At 35.5% G+C, this 20,401-nt stretch overlaps 1 protein-coding gene across 8 annotated transcripts in view; it reads right to left on the reverse strand.

The window, feature by feature from the left end:
* MYCBP2 (MYC binding protein 2) overlaps positions 1-20,401 on the reverse strand; it is a 233,182-nt gene that overhangs the window by 123,423 nt on the left and 89,358 nt on the right. For all 8 annotated transcript variants that reach the window (XM_072976390.1, XM_072976388.1, XM_072976389.1 and 5 more), the window contains 7 exons: positions 18,022-18,139; positions 13,236-13,440; positions 12,448-12,601; positions 4,981-5,153; positions 3,964-4,089; positions 3,749-3,876; positions 1,632-1,723 (listed from right to left, as the gene is read on the reverse strand). In XM_072976390.1, the coding sequence (XP_072832491.1) occupies positions 1,632-1,723; positions 3,749-3,876; positions 3,964-4,089; positions 4,981-5,153; positions 12,448-12,601; positions 13,236-13,440; positions 18,022-18,139 (996 nt within the window). The remainder of the gene's footprint in view (positions 1-1,631; positions 1,724-3,748; positions 3,877-3,963; positions 4,090-4,980; positions 5,154-12,447; positions 12,602-13,235; positions 13,441-18,021; positions 18,140-20,401) is intronic.

The following is a 20,401-nucleotide window of genomic DNA, read 5'->3' on the forward strand; positions in this document are numbered from 1 at the left end:
AAGTATTTTGAGAGGTCTGGAATCAGATGGTCTGAGTTCAAGGCCTGGCTTTGTGACTCGCTAGTTAGGTGACATTGGGCAAGTTACTATATCTTTTCTATGACTCAATTTCTTCATCTGAAAATAGGGATAAAAACATTACCTAACTCATAGCATTGTTCTGAGAATTGAATTGAGATAAAGTGTTTGGAATTGGGTCTGTCACACAGTAACTACACAAAAAGTTTACTAAATAAGGAGGAAAGAAAAAACATGTATACAAATGAGGGCATCTGATAAAGATATACCCAAGTTATAACATTCCAGGTAACAGAGTAGAAGGACTGTACATTGGTTGTAGCTGGGATGGAGAGGAGAATGCAGGGTGCTGAGGAAGGGGAAGAATGTCAGGAGGGATCTGCAGAGATATAAAGGTACAAAACAGGATCTGGGGGTGGCAAGGTGTCCAGTTAAGCTAAAGCATTAAGGCAGACATGGAAGAGCAGTACGTAGAAAGTTTAAAACATGTTGTGAAAGATTACGGAAGTCCTTTAATGCTAGCCTTAGGAATCTGGGCTTTGTCAGTAGGTAAATGAAGAAAATCTAGATGATTCTCTATACACAAAATGATACACTGCATTTTTTACTCATAAACATATGTTTGAAAATAAAAATGTTGACAATGGCATCTTAAGGTTTTATTAAAAATTAATTAAATTTTCTGAAATTTCTCTAATCTCTGTGTGTACTTAACATAAAAAAGTTACTGAAAAAAATCTCCTGATACTGTTTAATGTCTAAAGTGAAGAAACAGTCAAAATTTTCTTTAGGTTTATGACTTTTTCTCCAAAGTAATTATCTGTTAAAAGCAAACTCAGTGCCTTACTACCATTTTCAGAAAATACACATTTCATTAGCAAAACGCTTATACACACAAGATTTTCTTAACACAGTTATCGTTGGGAAGTACAGTGTACCACTATTATCATGAAGCTCAGTTTATTACTTTTTCTCATCATAATATTCCCTGATTCAAATCAGGGACTAACTGATGACTAATTTGACTAACTTGTCATAACACAGTGTTGAGATAATTCTTAGGATTACATGGAGAGGACTGATGAAATCGAAGTCTCTTTTTATTTAATGAAACTTCATAAATAAACATCCTGATTCCGGTTACCTCCTAAGAGGTTTCATTCAGTAAAGCTGGCTACCTCTCCAAGTGTGTTACAATCAAGCATATAGAACAGACGTGGAGTAAGAGTATACAGGTGCTGTGAATTATGGCCCACTATGACTATTCAACTCAATATACAAATGTCACCAGAAGTAAATACTTGCATCCCATCACTAGAACACTAGCATATTAGGTGTTCTCCAAGTGATACATAAAAATAGAAGTGTGCAAAATATATGTACTTTCCATCTTCAAGGTAGAAACAGTCAATTGATCTTGTGAAATAGAATCATGAAGGATACTATTATTTTAATGCAGTGTTGTTAACAGAAACACTTGATACTTCAGTTTCTTACACTGCTGATCACAGTAATTTTTCAAAACTTCCTTTTAAAGTTATGTTTATTCATGTATAATAAATTTTTCATATTAAGTACGTATGGATTATACTGAATAATGAAGAAATCTTTACCTCGCAGCACAGTCATAGGCCAATACATCAGTCTCTGCAAGAAGGTCTCCATCAGTTTCGTGATCTCCTCCATCAGGACCCAACTCAAACAGCTGGGGAAAGGAGAAAAACATATTATGCCCAATCATTCAGTCATGTAAGTCTGCTGAATAATATGTTTACGATTTTGCATCTCCAACATATGCTGGATAGTACAGAATGTAAAAAAGAACCTGCTTTAAAAAAATGTTATTCAGTGAAATATACAAGCCAGTATGTCTAAATTAAGAAACATAAACAATATCTTATAGTCTATATTAATCTCAATTTTTCTTATTTATATATCTATTTATATCAAATGCTCCAAGAACATTCTGTACCAGATATGAACATCTGAAGGAAGACTAAGTGAGCTTCCAGATGTGGCTGAATTTTGCTTCAACACTCACTGGCTGTGAGAACACAGGACCCAGTTTCCTCGTCCATAAAGGGGGATGGGCACCAGCAGTGCCTGCTTCACTGTAATTGTGAGAATTAAATAATGCTTGTAGAGCACTTAGAAAAATACCTAGCCAAAAAAAAAAAAAAAAAAAGAGAGAGGCTAGAAAGATATTAGCTGTGGAGAGAGAGGAATAACAGAAGGTAAAGATACTTAAAAAAATAGGTGACAAAAAATAGTTCAAAGCAATAACAGCATAGGAAAAGGAGACATGAAAAGTGTGAAAATAAATGACACTCTGGTATACATTTTAAGAGAATAACTGCGGTGTTGCCAATAGACTGAAGCAAGCAAGGACAGAAGCAGGATGCAAATTGAGAGGAAACTGTAAATAATCCATGTGGCTGTGATTTGGACCAACTTGGTACCAGGAGCAGCTTTCAGAAGTGGCTATATCCTGGATTTATTTTCAAAGTGCAGCTAACAATATTTGCTGCTGAAGTGGATGTGGGTACAAAAGAAAGAGGGAAGTCAAGGATGACTCCAAGATTTTGGGCCTGAGCAACTGGAAGAATGAAATTAAGTTTATTTTGAGTCAGTTAATTGGGAAGGGGAAGGACAAGAGAACAACACATCTAGAGAAAGCATCAGAAGCCTAGTTTTGATATGTTACAACCGAGATGCCTGTTAGCTATCCAAGTGGAGATGCAGAGTATACATGACTTTGGAGGCCTATTAAGTGTGAGAATGATCAGAGAAAGAATACTTAGAGCCAGAAGGCTGGATCACTGTGGGGGTGAAGAGACTTTAAAAAGATGTTCAAGACTGAGTTCTGGAACTCTAACATTTAGAGGTCAGGAAGATGACGAATACCAAGCAGAAGACCAGAAGAGTAGCCAGTGAGACAGGAGGAAAATGAAATGTGGTGTCTTGAAAGCCAAGTGAACGAAGTACGTCACAGAAGAGCTCTACTGGATTAAATGTTAATTGGTTAAGGAAGGTAAGGGCTGAAATTACAGCAGCATTTAATTGAGAATTTCTTATGAAGACTGTTACTGATATTAAGGCATAAACTAGTTTTCTCCTCTACTTAAAGAACAAAATCAGATAATTTGACAATAGAACATTCAAGCTATTAGTGAATTTTCAAAGAATGAACATATCCTTTGCTTAGTATAATTGCTGGCCCTTTCTGAGATGAACAGTGCAGTAAACCCATGACTTCTGATTGTTTTTAGTTTGTCTACCCGATGGAATCCATCCCTTTACTCACTTCATCCCTCATCCTCACTCCTATGGTGATAATGTCTGTTTGCATAGTATTTGGCATAAAAAATGCTAAAAACTTTAAAAGCTGTATTAAAATGCCCCTGCATCTTGTCATTAAAATGGCTACAAGAAAGCAGGCACTTAGATACAGCTGTATCCAGACTATTAGGAAGTTCAGCACAAAGGATTGAGATTGACTGTTAAAGCCTCTTTCAATCTAAAATTATTGAAAAATCGTTTTCTATTCATTTTACTCCCTTTTTAATTCACTTTAAATTTTTAAATGAGTTAATGACTTATTATTACTATATTTGATCTTAGCAACGTTTCCGCAAGTCCTTTTTAGAAGGAGGCATTCTATAAAATAATAAGCTAAGTCGAAATTGTTACCTTCAAAGAAAAAGGGCAACAGTGTCAATGAACAGCTTACCTTAATTTTAGCAGTATATTCTCCTCTACCTCCAAACAGACCAAGACCACCAAGTAAAATATCCGTGTCAGCACTAAAACGTATAGCTTCTACTGAATGAGCAGAGTAACCCCAGCCACCTCCATGACCTAAAAGACGCAAATGATAATTTATGTTTTAAAATATCCATATATTTCATTCATAAGACAATATTTCCCAAACATAAATATACATACTTTCAAACCTGTTTACTACACTATAATCTTCTTTGGAATAAACCTTCATTACTGCTTGAGTTTCCTCCTCTGTACTTGCAACACCCATTTTTAAATCCTGCATAGCTGCCAAGGTATCAAGACAACCTAAAAGCAAACAAACAAAAATTCAACTCCTTCAACTTAAAATTTCCCCTAATATTGATAATATGAGATGCTGTAGGGGATAAATTCAAACAATAAACTCTGAATGTGCTCAGCAAATTTACTACAAGCTTTAAATAACATTTCATGGAAGATACAACCAATAAAAATTCTCCTCTGCCTGGGTAATTATCATATTTGTCATTTAGTATATGTTTAATGTTTTGTGCAAAACTATCTCTCTGAAAAGTTAGAATTGCTTAATCTTCGAGTCCTTACAAGGTTCTTCATTTTATCAAACTCTCTGAATTACTTTAGGTTGATTCTTAAAGTACTATTTGCAGAAGACAGAATAGCCTGAGATAACTTTAATCAAGGCTAGTTCTAGATGTTTACAATGGTTACCAGACGTTGTGAAAGTGCTCTATCCCAAATTAATTAGAAGTGAAGTTGATGTGCTGTGGGAAACTGCTATGTAAGAAGAAATAGAGGTGGTAACTATAAAATTCATGTAATATTTTACAGAATTTATTTTAAATAATGAAAACAATTAAATATTATAATTATACATTTGACTATTCAGCCTACATCTCTAAAGTTTATATATTCAAGTTAAGCAAAACCATTATTTTAAAAGATCTACCTATTAGTAAAATTATATTCAGGGTTGCTTTATATCTGGGCATATACGACTCTCATGGTGTTGGTATAAGTCTGATATACTGTTTTCTGTAGGATAAACCTCTTAAAGTTGGAGGATTTAATTTATTTTGCACCTAGCACATTATTGTTTAACAAATATGACAGAATGATATACAAACATAAATACTCTTAAAAAAAAAATCCTCAGCACACATTAATGAAAACTAACTGATCATCAAATACCAACCCTACCTAGAATGTGCAAAGCCGCATGAGACCGGGTGGTGAGAGCCCTTGATCCTGTTGGTAAGGCAAGTTCAGGACTCAGAATACTACATCGGGACTGCATGTCTGCTGCAGAGGGAAATCGGGCATCAGCGACCACTGCATTGTAACACCACAGCTCTCTAGTGTTTGGTCGAAACCTTTCAAGAAAGAGAATGATTACAGCACTCAACATATAGTTTCAGTTAAAAAAAAAACTTCTGAAGTATAAATGATGATACAAAGAGAATAATACAGTCAGCTTAAACAGGACAAAATGTAGTTCATTATTTTCAATACCTGAGCTAAACAAACAAAATAAAATGATTTATGTCACTTTAAGTGACATAAGTTGAACAAAACAGCAATATAGATCACATTACTTCATGAATAATAGAGCAACAGTTTACCTTACAGTCTAATGTGTACTTACAAATATGAAGCTTCTGTACAACACTCTATTAATTAAAAAAGCTTAAAGACAAAGAGTGAGTCAAAAGAAAATACGTAAAACAACCATATGAGACAAAACAACAATATCCACAGTGTAGTCTTCTACTCCTGCAAGCCAATAAGAGATAATCAATCCAATACCTAAGGTGGGCAAAGGACGTGGAAGGCTGTGCTTAGAAAGGAAGCACAAAGGGAATGTATGCAGATGCTCAGCCTACTAATACACAGCAGAGCATCACAAAAACCAGAAGGAAGCCAGAATGCCCTCCCGCCGTTATCTCATTTCTTTTATCTATTTCATAACAAAATTCTCAGAAGGCAGTCTCCACTTCTTTACCTCCTTTATTCTAAAATTTTTTGGAAAAACTGTTTTTATCAACTACTGAATACACATAAAAGAACAATAACAAAATACTTTTAAGATAAGATATAAAGAATAAAGACACAATGTACACTAGTAACTGTCTCTCTCCCTACTCAATTCCTTTCCTTTCAAAGGTAATAATACCCTGAATTTTAAATTTCTTATTTTCTTGCTTTTCTTTGTGATTTTTCATATGTTTGTATCAAAAGAGTATATTATTTAAATTTCATGTTGTGAATTGTATATGAACAGGATACATACTCTGCATTCTTCTGTGGCTTACTTTCTTCAAACAATAGTCTTACAATTTGTATTTACACAGTGCCATATGGCTGCAAATTCATTCATGTGACTATACCACAACCATTTGTGCATTCTATTACTGATAGCAAAAAACAAAAACCAGTTTTCCGTTACCAAAAAATGCTGCTATGGATAATCTTTCACACAGCTTCTAAAGCACAGGTACATGAGTACATGAAAAGGAAGAACAAATCCTCATTTTTTCCAGCTGGTATGTCTACACAGAAAATACTACTCCCCTAGGAAGTTTGATTCATGTCAGATAGAGCTGTTATTTCATATTAGTTTTAAAAGGATGGTCTCCTTACACTGGAATTTGATACAACATTGTAAAATTATTATAAATCAATAAAAAATGTTAAAAAAAATAAAGGACAGTCTTCTCAATGACACTTGGTGATCCAAATTTATTAAATATGAAAAGCATTACAAGGAACCAATCAAGTTATTGCTAAAATCAGAAAGACTCTTCTTTGGTGAAGAGGACTACGTAATCCTGAGACTTTGCTGACTTGTCTGTTACTGCCTGTTTGAGAAGAGTTTTATTTATATGAACACCTACGTATTGCAATGGTTTGAATGTGTTCATGTGAAAACTGGCTGTAAACTGAAAATTGTACACTGCATGGCAGAACAAATCACACATTTAATCCTAATAACAAATGGCTGTTTCTGGTTTTTTTTTTTTAAAGAAGTACATTTTTTAAATCCAGCAATCACACTGTATATATCCAGAAGAACTGAAAGCAGGATCTTGAAGAGATATTTGCACACTCATATTAATTAACAGCAGCATTATCTACAACAGCTAAGAGGTGGAAGCAACCCAAATGCCCACGGATACATAAAGGGATGAACAAAACGTGGTAGAAACATACAGTGGAATATTATTCAGCATTTAAAAAAGAAATCCATTCTGTCACAGGCTACAATGTGGATGATCTTGAGGACACTATACTAAGTGAAATAAGCTAGTCACAAAATGACAAACAATGTATGATATTTCACAGAAATAGAAAGCAGAATGGTGGTTGTCAGGGGCTGAAAGGGAGGAGAAGTGAGTTGTTCCTTGCATATAGTTTCAGTTTTGCAAAATGAAAACATTCTGGAGATCTAATGTACAACAATGTAACTATATTTAATAACACGGAACTGTATACCTAAAAATGGTTACGATGGAAAATTTTGTTTTTTACTACAATTAAAAAATTTTAAATTATTTTTAAAAAACACTTAAGAGTAATACTTGGCACAGAATAAATTCTATGAAAGTAGTTGCTATAAGTAGTAGCTTTAACATTATTGGATTATTGCTTTTTAATTTAATCTATCAATCTAAGTGTTGCTCTTTTACAGGTGATCATTCTTTTCTCTTGGTCTTTTGTTTTCTATAATTTCATTACAATGTATCTTGATTGTAGATGATGGAAATACATAATTACTAGTATCTATGGATTCAAATCGTTTTTTGGTTTTGGAAAATTCCTAGGCACTCTTTCTTCAAATATTGCTTCTCTGCTATTTTCTCTACTCTCTAATATTTCCTTCTTGGAGGCCTATGAGATCTCATTATATTCTTCAAACCTCTTAACTTTCATATTTTTACATTCTTGTCACTGTGGCCTTTTGGGTAATTTCAAATCTCCTGTTCAGATCTCCTGATCTGTCCATGCATTTGTTTGAAAAAATTATTCTTCATTTGTTAAAGTTCTGCTTGGTTGTTACTCAAATATGCCTTACCATTTGGAATCTCAATTTAAGTCTCTTTTGCTTGCCCAATTGGAGATTCCATCTTTTATTTTTTAAATATTTCATACATAGCTAATTTATATGTTTCTGACAACTCCAAGGTCTGAAACTGACCTTGTTATTTGTTCTTTTGCTGGATTTCACTAACAGTGATATTCCTTATATGTTAAGTAATCTTAGACTGTGTGCTCTTATTTGATTGAAACTTAATTCGTTAAAAACCTATGGGTCCAAATGGGGGGGGGGCTTTTCTCTAAAGATGATTTACACTTGCCTATCCCTGGAGACAAAGGGGCATTATCTGTCTGATCCTACTTTAGCATCATTCCAAGGCCAGAAACTTAATCTGCGAGTTGGAGGATCAGCTTCCATTTCCCTCACTTTGCAGCTAGCACAATGCTTGTTTTCCAAATTGCATTTGCCCTCAGTGAAATCCTGTACTATAGAGTATATTTACATTTTCTTTTTATGCTGGTTTTCTTTTTTTGAGGTGGGGGTAGGGGCAGGGACAGTATACTAGCAATATCTTGGCTGAGTATTAAGCAATGGATAAAACATATACTTTTTTTTTTTAAAGCATAAGTCCCTCCAAAGTATTTCACTTACCAAATTGCGAGAAGTAGAAATCCCTATTCACTCTTCAAACCACACCACTCTGGTATGCACACCTAACATTTCCATGAAATTATTACTAAAGTTACACATAACTTCCAAGTAGCCAAAACTAATGGAAGTTTTTGCATCTACTTGATCAAGCCCTTGGTGGTGTTTAACACCATTTTGAATCCTCCTTCTTTCCTTGACTCACTCCCCTTCTCACTTCTGTGTCAACACACACTCTCAGCTTTTTCTCATAGTTCACTGGCTGCTCCTTCTAATCTCCTGTCTAGTTCCTTGTCTCCCATCTAACTTCTAAATTTTGTAAGTTCTAGGGCTTGGTCCAGAACTCTCATCTTAACCTACATTATCTGCCTAGGTGATCTCAAACAACACCATAGCTTTAGATGCACCTATGAACTAAACATTCTCGAATTTCTAGTCCCAGTCCAGATCACCCTTCAAAGCTTGACACATTTATCTACTTGCCTACTTAACATCTTCACTTAGATACCAAATGTAACATGCCCAAAGCAGAAGTCTTGACAAAACCCGTTCGTCTCTCTTCCTTTGCTGGACCAGTTAATGCTACTAATGTCTTCTCAAATACCAAAATCAGAGCCTTGGGAATCATCTTTGACTATTTTCTGTCCTTAACTCCTCTATACAGGCAAGACCTATTGGCTCTAATCCAAAGTATATGCTGCTGACTGCTTCTCTCCATCTTCCCCACGAGAACCCTGGTTTAAAGACATCACCTCTGCCTTGCACTAATGCAGTAACCCCCTTCCTACATCTACTCTTGCCTCCTTCCAATCCAATTTCTACACAGTAAGTATAACCTCTTAATGTTACTTCCCAACTCAAAATCCTACAAAGGCTTCCTATTTTGAAGAAAATTCAAATTCCTTTAACCTACAAAGTCCTGCATGTCTTGGCCCTGCCTACTCTTCTGATTTTATTTCATGCCACTCACTATGCTTTGACCACACTGGCTTTCTTCAAATTCCTAAAACACAGCCAAGCTCTTGCTTGCATCAGAGCATCTAGTCCTACGATACTCTTCCTGTTCAGAAAACTTTTCCTAAGTCTTCAAATGCCTGGTTCTTTCTTATACTTTAAAGTTTTAACTTATATTGTCTCCATTGTATAGAAGAAAGTAACAGTACCCCCTTTTTCCTTAATGGTGATAAGTAAGATCTATAAAGTATATTATTTATTTACTTTTATATAGTCTACATCTCCATTTAGGGGGAAAAAAAAATGACTTCCATGACAGCAAGAGTACTGTGTATCTACTCACTTTGTGTCATTCTTTATTTACCATATAGTATTTATTTAAATATTTAGTAAGTAATAAAATTAAAGTTCTAAAAATTGAAAATAATTTACTGATGCTGATAGCAAGGGGAAATATGGGCTCTCACGCAGTTGGTGAGAGAGCCCTGAAGGACAATTCAACACTCCAGTTCTGTGAGCCTAACTTCTACTCAGCAGTTCCACTCGTTAGAAAGTCATCTACAGAAATACACTCATAAGAGTACAAAACTGTGTATATACGTGTGTGTTCACTGCAGCATCATAGCTAAGACCAAAACATGAAAAAAATAATCTAAAATGTTCATCAGTAGGGAAATAAATAAGCATATTTTGGTATATCCAGACTATAAACCTCTACAGAGTTTAAATATCACAGCAGTTCTTTGACTACTGTGACTTAGAAAGATCTACAAATTGTTGTTTAGAAAAAAAAAAAACTAACCTTTAAAAATAAATGTATTTTTATTTATATAAAACCCAAAATACATGCATTTTAAAAGGTATCACGCAATATAAACCAAACTTAATACTTGTGACCTATAGAGTTTAGTGGGATTTGTTATGGGGGAAGAAAAAGTTTTGGAGAAGGACTACATCATTGTTCCTGTATATACCTTTTGCTTCACTTTTTTTAAAAAAAAATACATATTCACATGTTATTTTTCTAAATTTTGAAGTGGGAAATAAAATTGCTATTAATACTTATCTGCTCTTTCTAGATGTTAAGTTTCTAATTATTCAGGAGAAGTTATTGTTAAGAATATAAATGGAAGCAGACTCAGGCCGGAGGAAGGCAAATCAAAGTAAGTTAATACTGAATCTGCAATGTCTAGTTGTAAAATGCAGGTACCCTACTGAAAAACACAGGGGACACAAAGCTGCCAGAAGTCAGGATAATGGAATGAACTCTCCACCTTCCAGCTGCTTTACTGAAACATAGGAGGAGAATGCTCTTCATCTTTTAATCTCTGTTTTGGAACAAGAGGGTTAAGTGTTAAAGGAAAGACCTGACAAGGCATCTGAAATCATCTGTTTCACTGCTACCACCATATGCGAGAAAGGCAAGGTTCGCCTAACTTGGAGCAGAGGCACAGAATAGGTGCTGTGGAGGTCTTCCTACTCCTCAGAGTTCTGTTAAGACCCCAGGGAAACAGCTCTAGTTACACTGTTAGAATCTAGTTCTACTGTTATCTCTAATTTAAAGAATGCATTTCTAATTTAGTAAATGTATCCAGAAACAAATTCCATACTCCCAGTTTTAATTTTATTTTTAATTCAAACTGACTTCACTGAAAAACACAAGGATTACAGAAAATAAAACATCAATTTAAACCTAGGTCCAAACCAGAGCCTGTTTTTTGGTAACTAAGTCTCTTTTATACAGATCCAATTCACAAATAATTGAGGGCAATTCTATCTTTATACCATGTGCTTCTCTATCCCTTCCGTTCACTGACTGTTTTAATTTTGGTTCTTACCATCTCACGTCTTTGTTAGAATTACTGCAAGACTACTCACCTCTAGTCTCTTGTTATCTAAACTACAGAATGGTGCTAGGGAAATCTAGAAGCAGTAACTACTCAACTCAATTCTGGCCTCCAAGCCATCTCACAAAGTGCTCAAATAAGAGAGTAAGCTTGTCAGCAACCTGGGAAGTGCTATAACTCCTTCATTCCGAATGCAGGCCTCAGGGCTGACAGAAAGCACGGCCTTAGAAGACTTGGCTGGCTGAAGGAAATGAAAGCAGGAAACTCTTCCCTCTCCTCACTCATAACACTTCAATCTTTCAACCTATCTGACTTTCCACCTAGTAAGGCTGGCCACGTAAACACCACAAGAGGGAGGAAAGGTAGGTCCTGTGATGAGTCACTCTGGTAAAGGCTGGGTACACCCACTATTGGTATTCAAACCCAGGAACCTGAGGATAACTCTCTCCTTTACTCATGATATATATAAAGCACCATAATAAATTTTAAACAAATACAATGTAATTTCTTGAGTCTCTTGTGTACCTGTATCTATTTCTACATTTTTACAATATCCAGGGTCTGATAATCCTGTACATTGCGCTATCAAGATGGGAATTTTGTTATGCACATTCCTAAGGGCGAGCTTATTGATCTCATTTATTCTCTATTCTCTCTGGCATACTTTCTTCTAGATAGTTGGTAGTGATTAGATACTTATGGGATCAAGAAATAGAGTGAATTCTACACAATATGGACAAGATTGCTGACAGATTAAAAATAATTAATGACAGAACTCTTGAAAGTAACACTGCCTATCATAATAAGAGAAGGAAGACCTCTACAGCACCTACTATGTGCCTCTGCTCTAAGTTCTTCAGTTCTCATAACAGCCTATTATTATCCCTACTATAAATGCGAAAAGTAAGGCATGCAGAGTCAAAGTAACTTCTCCACAGTGACACAGAAAGCACTGCGAGGAGCTGGGATAAATCCCATCAGTCTAGCTCAGAACGCATGCTTTTAACTGCTACACTGTACTGTAAAGGGCTCTGCGTGTCAAGTGGTAGAAGTGCCGTCAACAGCTAAACAGAATAGTTCCCGTTTGTGAAAAATTTGCCTATACATGACTTTAATATTCCACAAAAGTATAATTTGATCAAGACTTATTTACTACTGTATTTCATAAACAGAGAAGCTTACCTCCAAATGACGTCATACACAGGATCAAGACACACACCAAATCCTTGCAGATCCTCTTGTTCAGAGTCATTAAAAGTTTTACAACTCCCATCCACTTTATTTATCAGAAGACACTTAAATGGAGGAGGTTCTGATATAGAAGCAGGTACCAAGCCTTGGGGGAAAAATTATATATTTTAAGGATACACTATCATTTTATATTCCCCCAACTTATAAGATAAGCATTTCCTATAGGGTAAGTATTATTACCTCCAGTTTACAGATGAAGAAACTGAGACTTAGGGGTTAAGTGGCTAAAAACCCGTAAGTAGCAGATTTTGCAATAAAACCTTAGGCTGTCTAAATCCATTAAGACATGCCCTTAATTTATCTATTACCACTCTACTTGATTTCTGCCACTCTATTATGAAATTATTCATGATATCTTGGATACAGGCATGGATTGACACCTTGGTCTCAATGAAACTTTGAAGTTTGATTTATGTAACCTTCCATAAAAATTAATTTCTATCATTTATTTAATAAGAACCAATACAGAAAAATTCCTCTTCCTAATATAGGTTTTACACTACTACAGTTTTAGCTCATATTTCACTGGTTTCTAGTCTCCCAATCATTACATTCTTCCAGGACATAGATACCTATAAACACAGACACTTAGAAGCTTCTTTTAAACTTCTTCAAACAAAAAGCTATAGGACTACATCTTATAACAAGGAAAGATGAATCATTTACCCTCAATCAAGACAGATTTTTGAGGGGGATGGTTTTTTTGTTTGGAGTATTACCTATTATGTGTTTACTGGCAAAAATTTCTGATGTAGCGAGCACATGAGAATTAATAAGTGCTTCATCAATTCGTAAGAAAGTCTGGTCCCCACTTGCACCTATCCAGGTAGCTTTTCTTCCATATTTTGATCCAATGTTGGGCATGGGAGCTGGTTTTGCATTCCAATATGGGACATCCAAAATTGGTCTGCCCAGTTGTCCTTTCTAAAAGATTAAATAAATCATATTAACAATATTATCAGATTAACAATGTGTAATTTTCTATAAAGGAAACAGCAGACAAAAATAGCTCTAGGAGACATTATTCTTCATCAATTATTAGTTTTTCTTTTTTTATAAATTTGAAATGTGAAATTTGGACCAAATATTTATAAAGGAGTAAAATAATTTCTATTATTCTTAGGAATTATCCCCCTAATAAACCACAAAGTACATGATTAAAAGATAATAAAATTAAAATATTTTTCCATGCGAGAGATCTCCCTGAAATACTGTGACTGTCTTCACCATTTAAATTAAAAAATAATAAATACACAATATGTTAAAAAAATTAGTAATACAAATTATTCATTTAAAAAATCACTTTGATAATTTGACAGTACCACAAAAAGTCACTATTGAACTCGCACAGTCTAAAAATATTTGGGTAAAAGACCAAAATAATGAATACTACCACTGTGAATACAATTAGAAAATTGCTTATTTTTCACACGATCATGTGTTGGTAAGTTATTTCAGCTGTTTTTCAAGATAAATAGCAGAATCAGTGACAAGGTATGATGTCTTAAGTAAGTAACTGTTAACTCACTAAAAAAGTATGGCTGTCTATAGGTATCTGTTATATAAGAGTTTCACTTAAAAAGCAATAAAGGTTTCTCACTACTAAGCCAGTAGCTGTAAAAGAATGTTGATGTCAGATTGGTAAATATTCACCCAGCCCTGGTTCAGGAGCTGTCTCTCTCTCACAGCATTCCCCTTCCAAAACCGGCTGGAAGGCAGACAATGCTGCATGGCGGGACCCAGAGTTAACTACACTAATGGGAATGAGAAACCACTGCAAAACCCCTGAAGAACAAGGGACCCTGGAGCACTGCAAGCAGTCTGGCTAAATTCTCACTCGGCTACCAGGTTTCTAGTGAGTTCTACCACTCCTTCAACACCACAGCAAAAAACACAGTCACAAGGGTGAGGGGGACAGCTCAGTGGCAGCGCACATGTTTAGCATGCACGAGGTCCTGGGTTCAATCTCCAGTACCTCCATTAAATTAATAAGTAAGTAAACCTAATTACCCACCTGGAAAAATTAAAAAAAAACAAAAACACACAGTCACAAACTGACTGAAAAAGCAACAGAGCTTCAAACCCTTGGTTGAATCAAGGGAGGGAAAAGTGGCAAGCACATGATTAGAGAAGAAGTCAAACATCTCAGTGTGTATTCTCAGCTTCTTTCAATGTCTGTCCTTATTTTTGACAAAACAATAGTAACAATAACAACAGCATAAAAACGTGTATATCATATTGAGGGATATATTATACTTTTGGAGGAAAAAGAAGTTAACTATACTTTTTATTGATTACTGAAATAAGCATCTATTCCCCTGCTAACAAGCAACTAAAGTGAAGAAAAGCAGCCCCCAAACATGACGGATGCTTAGACAGCCCCACAAGATTCAGAACGTGGGTATAAATAAGCCGCGTGTAAATTCATAGATGCTCACGACCAGGCTTTCTGGAGCTAGAGGCTGTCTCATTTCAAATATTACCACTCCCTCCAAAACAACATAAAAACAAAAGAGCAAAGAAAACAACACAGGACTCAAGCCTTCAGCAGTATTAGGAAAGAGCAGATCTCAGGACCTTTAAGTTACATGCAACCAGAGGAAAAAACCAAATTCCAAAAGTTTTCTCTACCACCTGCCTCTGCCAGCCTTGGGATGGGGTTGGGGAGGCAGGAGGTGCAGAGCACAAAAGAGGCGGCTTAAGATGGAGAACAGAGAAAAAGCACTGGAAGATCATTCCCTAAATGGGGAAATGCAAACCTTAATGTAAAAATGCTAAACATAGGCTGACTTGAATGTTCCCAGGGTCAACTACAGGAAAAGGCTTCCAAGTACGCAGAACCATTTCTCATCCGTCAGACTGACACAAAGTAAAAGGTATGACAGACAACACATTCTGCTGGCAAGGCTGTGGAGAAACAGACACTCTCATATATTGCTGGTGAGAATGTAAAGCAGAGGGAAACCGTTCACATGGCACAAAACTACATAGGTATTAACCTTCAACCCAGCAATCTTCTAAAAGTTTACCTCGAATATACACCTTCAATAAGATTCACTGCTATTGTTGCAAAATATTAGACAGTACTTAAATGTCCAAGCAAAAGAAAGTGATTGAATAAAGTACAATACATATACACAATGTACTACACAGATGTAAAATATAAATTAGGGATTTCTATGAACTCATAAGGAACAATTTCTAGCAGATACAGTAAAGTGAAAAGGCAAAGTGCAGAAGAGCCTGTATGTGTATGTACTGTGTGTACTATGAACAGAAAATCTGACTCTATAACTTTAGTCTTGGGGTAGGACACACATGAGAGGGGGCAGGGGCAAGAGCCACAAATCTTGAACCCTTTTTAGTGAGTTTGCTTTTATAGTTGTTTGGGCATAGCAAATACAAAACTATTTTAGACATATTTTAGAACTGAGTGAATGAGAAATAAATGTCTTGATACTGTTGGGAGCCAGGATTCTTACTGTGGAAGAAGGGACATAAGTATGGAATGGGACTGGGGAAGAAAGAACCCTGTGGGAATGGATTGGAATTAGAGGTACTGGTGTGGGCTCATGATTTCCAAAATACATGTACATATGTGTACATGCACATAGATGTATATGGAGGATGCAAAGACACCTGCAGCACTGAATACATCAAGTCCTCAGATGGTGTCTAGTACTATTTTCCACTGAAAACAACCAAGGTTCTCAGAGAAACAGCTGATTCTAGGACTCACACAGATAAGCCTGGAACATCTTGTTATGCCAGGAAGCACGAAATACTCAAAAAAAAAGAAATGAAGGGGCATGTCACAAGAACATAGGAGCCAGCGTGATGGGAGTCCCACTGGCCAAATCTGAGACAATCCAAGTACCCAAATAATTAAGTACAATAATGAAGAAAACAGAAAAACATGTGTCTATACCAATAGAAAGAAGATAGACAAATATTAAATGAAGGCTGCAAACAGTAAAATGGAAAGGGCTGACCGGTAAATGTAAGGAGGTGCTGGAGTTGGGAAAAAATCATCATTTTGCAACCGTTACAGTAAAAACTGGTTCAGGCAAGAATGATCAATAGATGCTAAATCTAGAAGGAAATTTTGATGAGAAGCAGGTATCTTAAAATTCTCTTAGAAACGTCAACCAATAGATCGCTTATTAGTTTCAAGGGAAAAAAATACTTATTATGCAGTAGGGAAATCAAACATTTTACAGGTGATCAAAATTCACATCACCAGTGAGGGGCAGGTGGGCATTATTTATATGTCTCCAGATGTGATGCCCTGAGGAGGACACAATGTCAGTTACATGGCATTTTGGCCTGGAAGGCACAACCTGAATCTAAACATGAAGAAATACTAGAGAAACAAAAATGAGGAACAGTTTTTAAAGTACTATACTCTTCAAAAATGTCAATGTCATAATAGACAAAGAAAAGATGTGGGAACGTTACAGATTAAAGGAGACTAAAGACACATGCCAAGTAAATACAATGACTGCTTCTAGACTGGAGGGGGAAAAAGGCCAAAAAATAATTATCTGATTAATTGACAAAATACAAACTAAAGCATTTAGAAGTAAAGGGTCATAATGTATGCAAGTTATTCTTAAAGAATTCAAGGAAAAAGTCTTATACACACACACACAAAGTACATGAGAGAGAATGAGAGCGTGAATGTACTAACAATAAAGCAAACAGATCAAATGCTACCAATAGGTGAATCTGGCTCAGGAGTGTATGGATATTTTTTGTACTATTCTTATATTTTGTAAACTTTCTATAAGCTTAAAATCATTTCCAGATAAGAGACTTTTTTAAAGTTCACATTTACATTTTTTAAAAATCAAGAATTGCAAATTACATCCCAGAGACTTGAGTTACAGGGTTCTAAATAGTTACACATATCACAGATGGTTTATTAGCATAGTCTTAAGAAGCTTTTCCTTGATCTCTTCTACGCCCAAACTATAGACAATTATCAGAGCAGTTTCACTACTTTCAAGCTTTGGCAAAAAGAGACAGAAAGTAAAACAGACAGGCAAAGAGACAGAGAGACGTAGAGAGAGAGCGAGAAGGAAAGGAAAAAGGAAACTATAACTTCAAACAAATCTAACAAGAAAACCAGGCCTTCAAAGAGTTCTAAAATAGAAATAATTCTACATGTTAAGAAAAATGATTCTTTACAAGCTAGTTGGGAAATAAGCTTTCAATTGACAGAATTAGCTCTACTGAATGCTTAATGGACTCTGACCGGAATAAACATGTCCAATTGTAACACAGCTGTTAAATTTAATAAATTCTTATGCTACACTAGAGAGGAAAATTATTTCAAAGTAAAGTCTTTCAGGATTTGTGTATGTTGTATGTGGAGACAGGAAATATGCATATGCAATAATTATAATACAAGAATTTCACTGAAACCAGAAAAAATAGCTAATGTAGACAAACTGCAAGGCAATGTTACAATCTAATATTATTAATGCTTAAAAAATTCCTTACAGAAAAACTTCCAAATGTGAAGACCTGTCCATCCATTAAAAGTACTGCCGTGTGGTTGCTGCCTGCAGTAACTTGTGTGCTAGGGCCTGGCAATGCTTGAACAAGAGTGGGACATCCCCTAGGTTAAAAAAAAAAAAAAATTAAGTCAATTTCTTACAAGACCCAACTGAAATAAAAAACAATAAACAATGCAATAAAAAAACAGAAGAGATAAAAGGTACTAATAAGAATATTCAGCAAACATTTATTTACGTTCTAGATGCCTGTCTCCATCCTATGTGGTAGGTATACAAAGATGAAAAAGACATAATCACTGACTTCAAGGAGATTATTAAAAAGATTTCTTGAATTTATTACCCTAATTATGGACACATAATTTTTATTTTTTTCTGAAAGGCTGGTGCTACCATTGTTTTAAAAGAAAAATTTGTTTTTATCTTTTATAGTAAATGGCATGTTAGAAATCTCTATAAATATTTGTTGGATGAAATAAAAATTATGCACTGATAATTGAATTAAAATTCTGCACTGAACAGGGATTCAGTCTAAGAACAATAGGAAACAATTAATTTTATGTCTTCTTTTCTACTGCTTTTCATTTAACTGTAATTTTAGATTTTAACATATGCGGTAGTGAATGAGTTAGAATGTAGCACCGTGAGAGGCAACGCAGCAGTGGCTACAAGCTCAGGCTCCAGAGCTCGACCGCCTGTCTCCACCACGTATTAGCAACATGACCATGGCTTTGAGCAAGTTACTCATCCTTTTCATACTTCAGTTTTCTATTACATGGAGATAATCCCAAACAGTATTTACTCTATAGGGTTCCTGTGAACAATAAAGAAGCTCATACATGGCAAGTGTTTGGATCAGTGTCTGGTATCCAGTTAACAATTAATAAATGGTAACTATTATGATAAATGGCATCCTTATATCCATCACATCTGTCCTTGCAACCATCCTTATATCACTTCATTTACCATTTATTAACCACCTTTAGTAATCATTATCTATGAGAATAATCATCACTGTAGAAATAGTCCACACATAATAGGAGACCTCTGTTTTTGAGACAATGTAATTACAATACTTCAAATTTTTAAAAATTATGTATAATGTATCTTTAATGATTATTCAGGCTGCAATGAAAAATGACTTGGGAAGAGACAAGACTAACACCTAGAAACCCAGTTAAGAAAATATTACAACAATCTGGTGAGTTACGATCAAGGCCTGAACTAGAAACAGTGTGGATTGAAAGGCACGAAAGGACTTGACAGCTCTGTAAGGCACAGGACTGACCAGACTTTGGCAATGATTCATGTGGGGCAGGGAAGGGTTTTTTTGCTTAAGCAACACAGTAGATGGGGATATAACATTCACTTAAGCTATAAGAATGATGAGATCCAGGAAGACAAAGAGAGAAAAGAAGAGATTCTAATTTTCATGTAATTCCCTTCTAACGTTTTAGGTATGATAAGAGGAAGAAGAGCTCATAAAAATTCAGCACACAAAGAAAAATGAACTCTGGGAAAATGTGGTATGAAGAGAGTCATTTCAAGAAGGGGGAAATAATGTGCATGCTGAATGCTCTAGAGACAGGAACAAATGACCACTGGAGAGAAGAAGTCTCTTCTGTGGATGTACACAGAATACTATGTAGCAGATGAAGAATTAACAGTGGGGTCAGAGACTATGCAAAATCTCTTAAAAAAAAATCTCAGCACAAAAGGGAAAAAAGAAAGGAAAACCAACAGCTAGAGGGAAGATGAGCTGAAGGAGAAGCTGTGTCCTTTCCAAGATGACAAGAGATTTACAGAAGTTTAAAAGAGTACGGAAAGATAAACAGATATGGTTCAGAGAGGAGACAAGAAACAGAACTAGATCCCTAAGGAAAAGTCACAAAGGTTTCACAGCACGGACAGGAACAGGCCCCTCTTTCAATGTAACACAAAGAAGGATCAAAGCAGCAGGAGGAACACAGGCGGGTTTGCAGAGCTGGTGGGCTGAAGAACTAATGTTTTTATTTTTGTTGTAATGTGAGTAGAGGTGAAGTGCTGAGAGGAAGACAGACATGGGTGAGCAGAGAATTTGAAGATTATGGAAAGGATATGATGGTGGATGGAAGAAATAAATACCTAGGCCAGGAGTTCTTAACCCAGATCCAAATGACTTCTAGGAAGTCTATGAGTGAGGGTCAGGAGATCCATGAACTTCCTAAGTTTGTAAGTCAACTTTTATGTGTATATTCTTATGTCTGTTTTTCTGGAGACGGCCAATATCTTTCATAAAATTCCCCAAAGGTCTTAAACCAAATAGTTCAAAACTACAAAAACAGAAGGATTATTGCCTACTATAGAAGGACTGTTCGAATCTAGGC

This window comes from Vicugna pacos, chromosome 14 (assembly GCF_048564905.1).
Source record: "Vicugna pacos chromosome 14, VicPac4, whole genome shotgun sequence".
NCBI lineage: Eukaryota > Metazoa > Chordata > Mammalia > Artiodactyla > Camelidae > Vicugna > Vicugna pacos.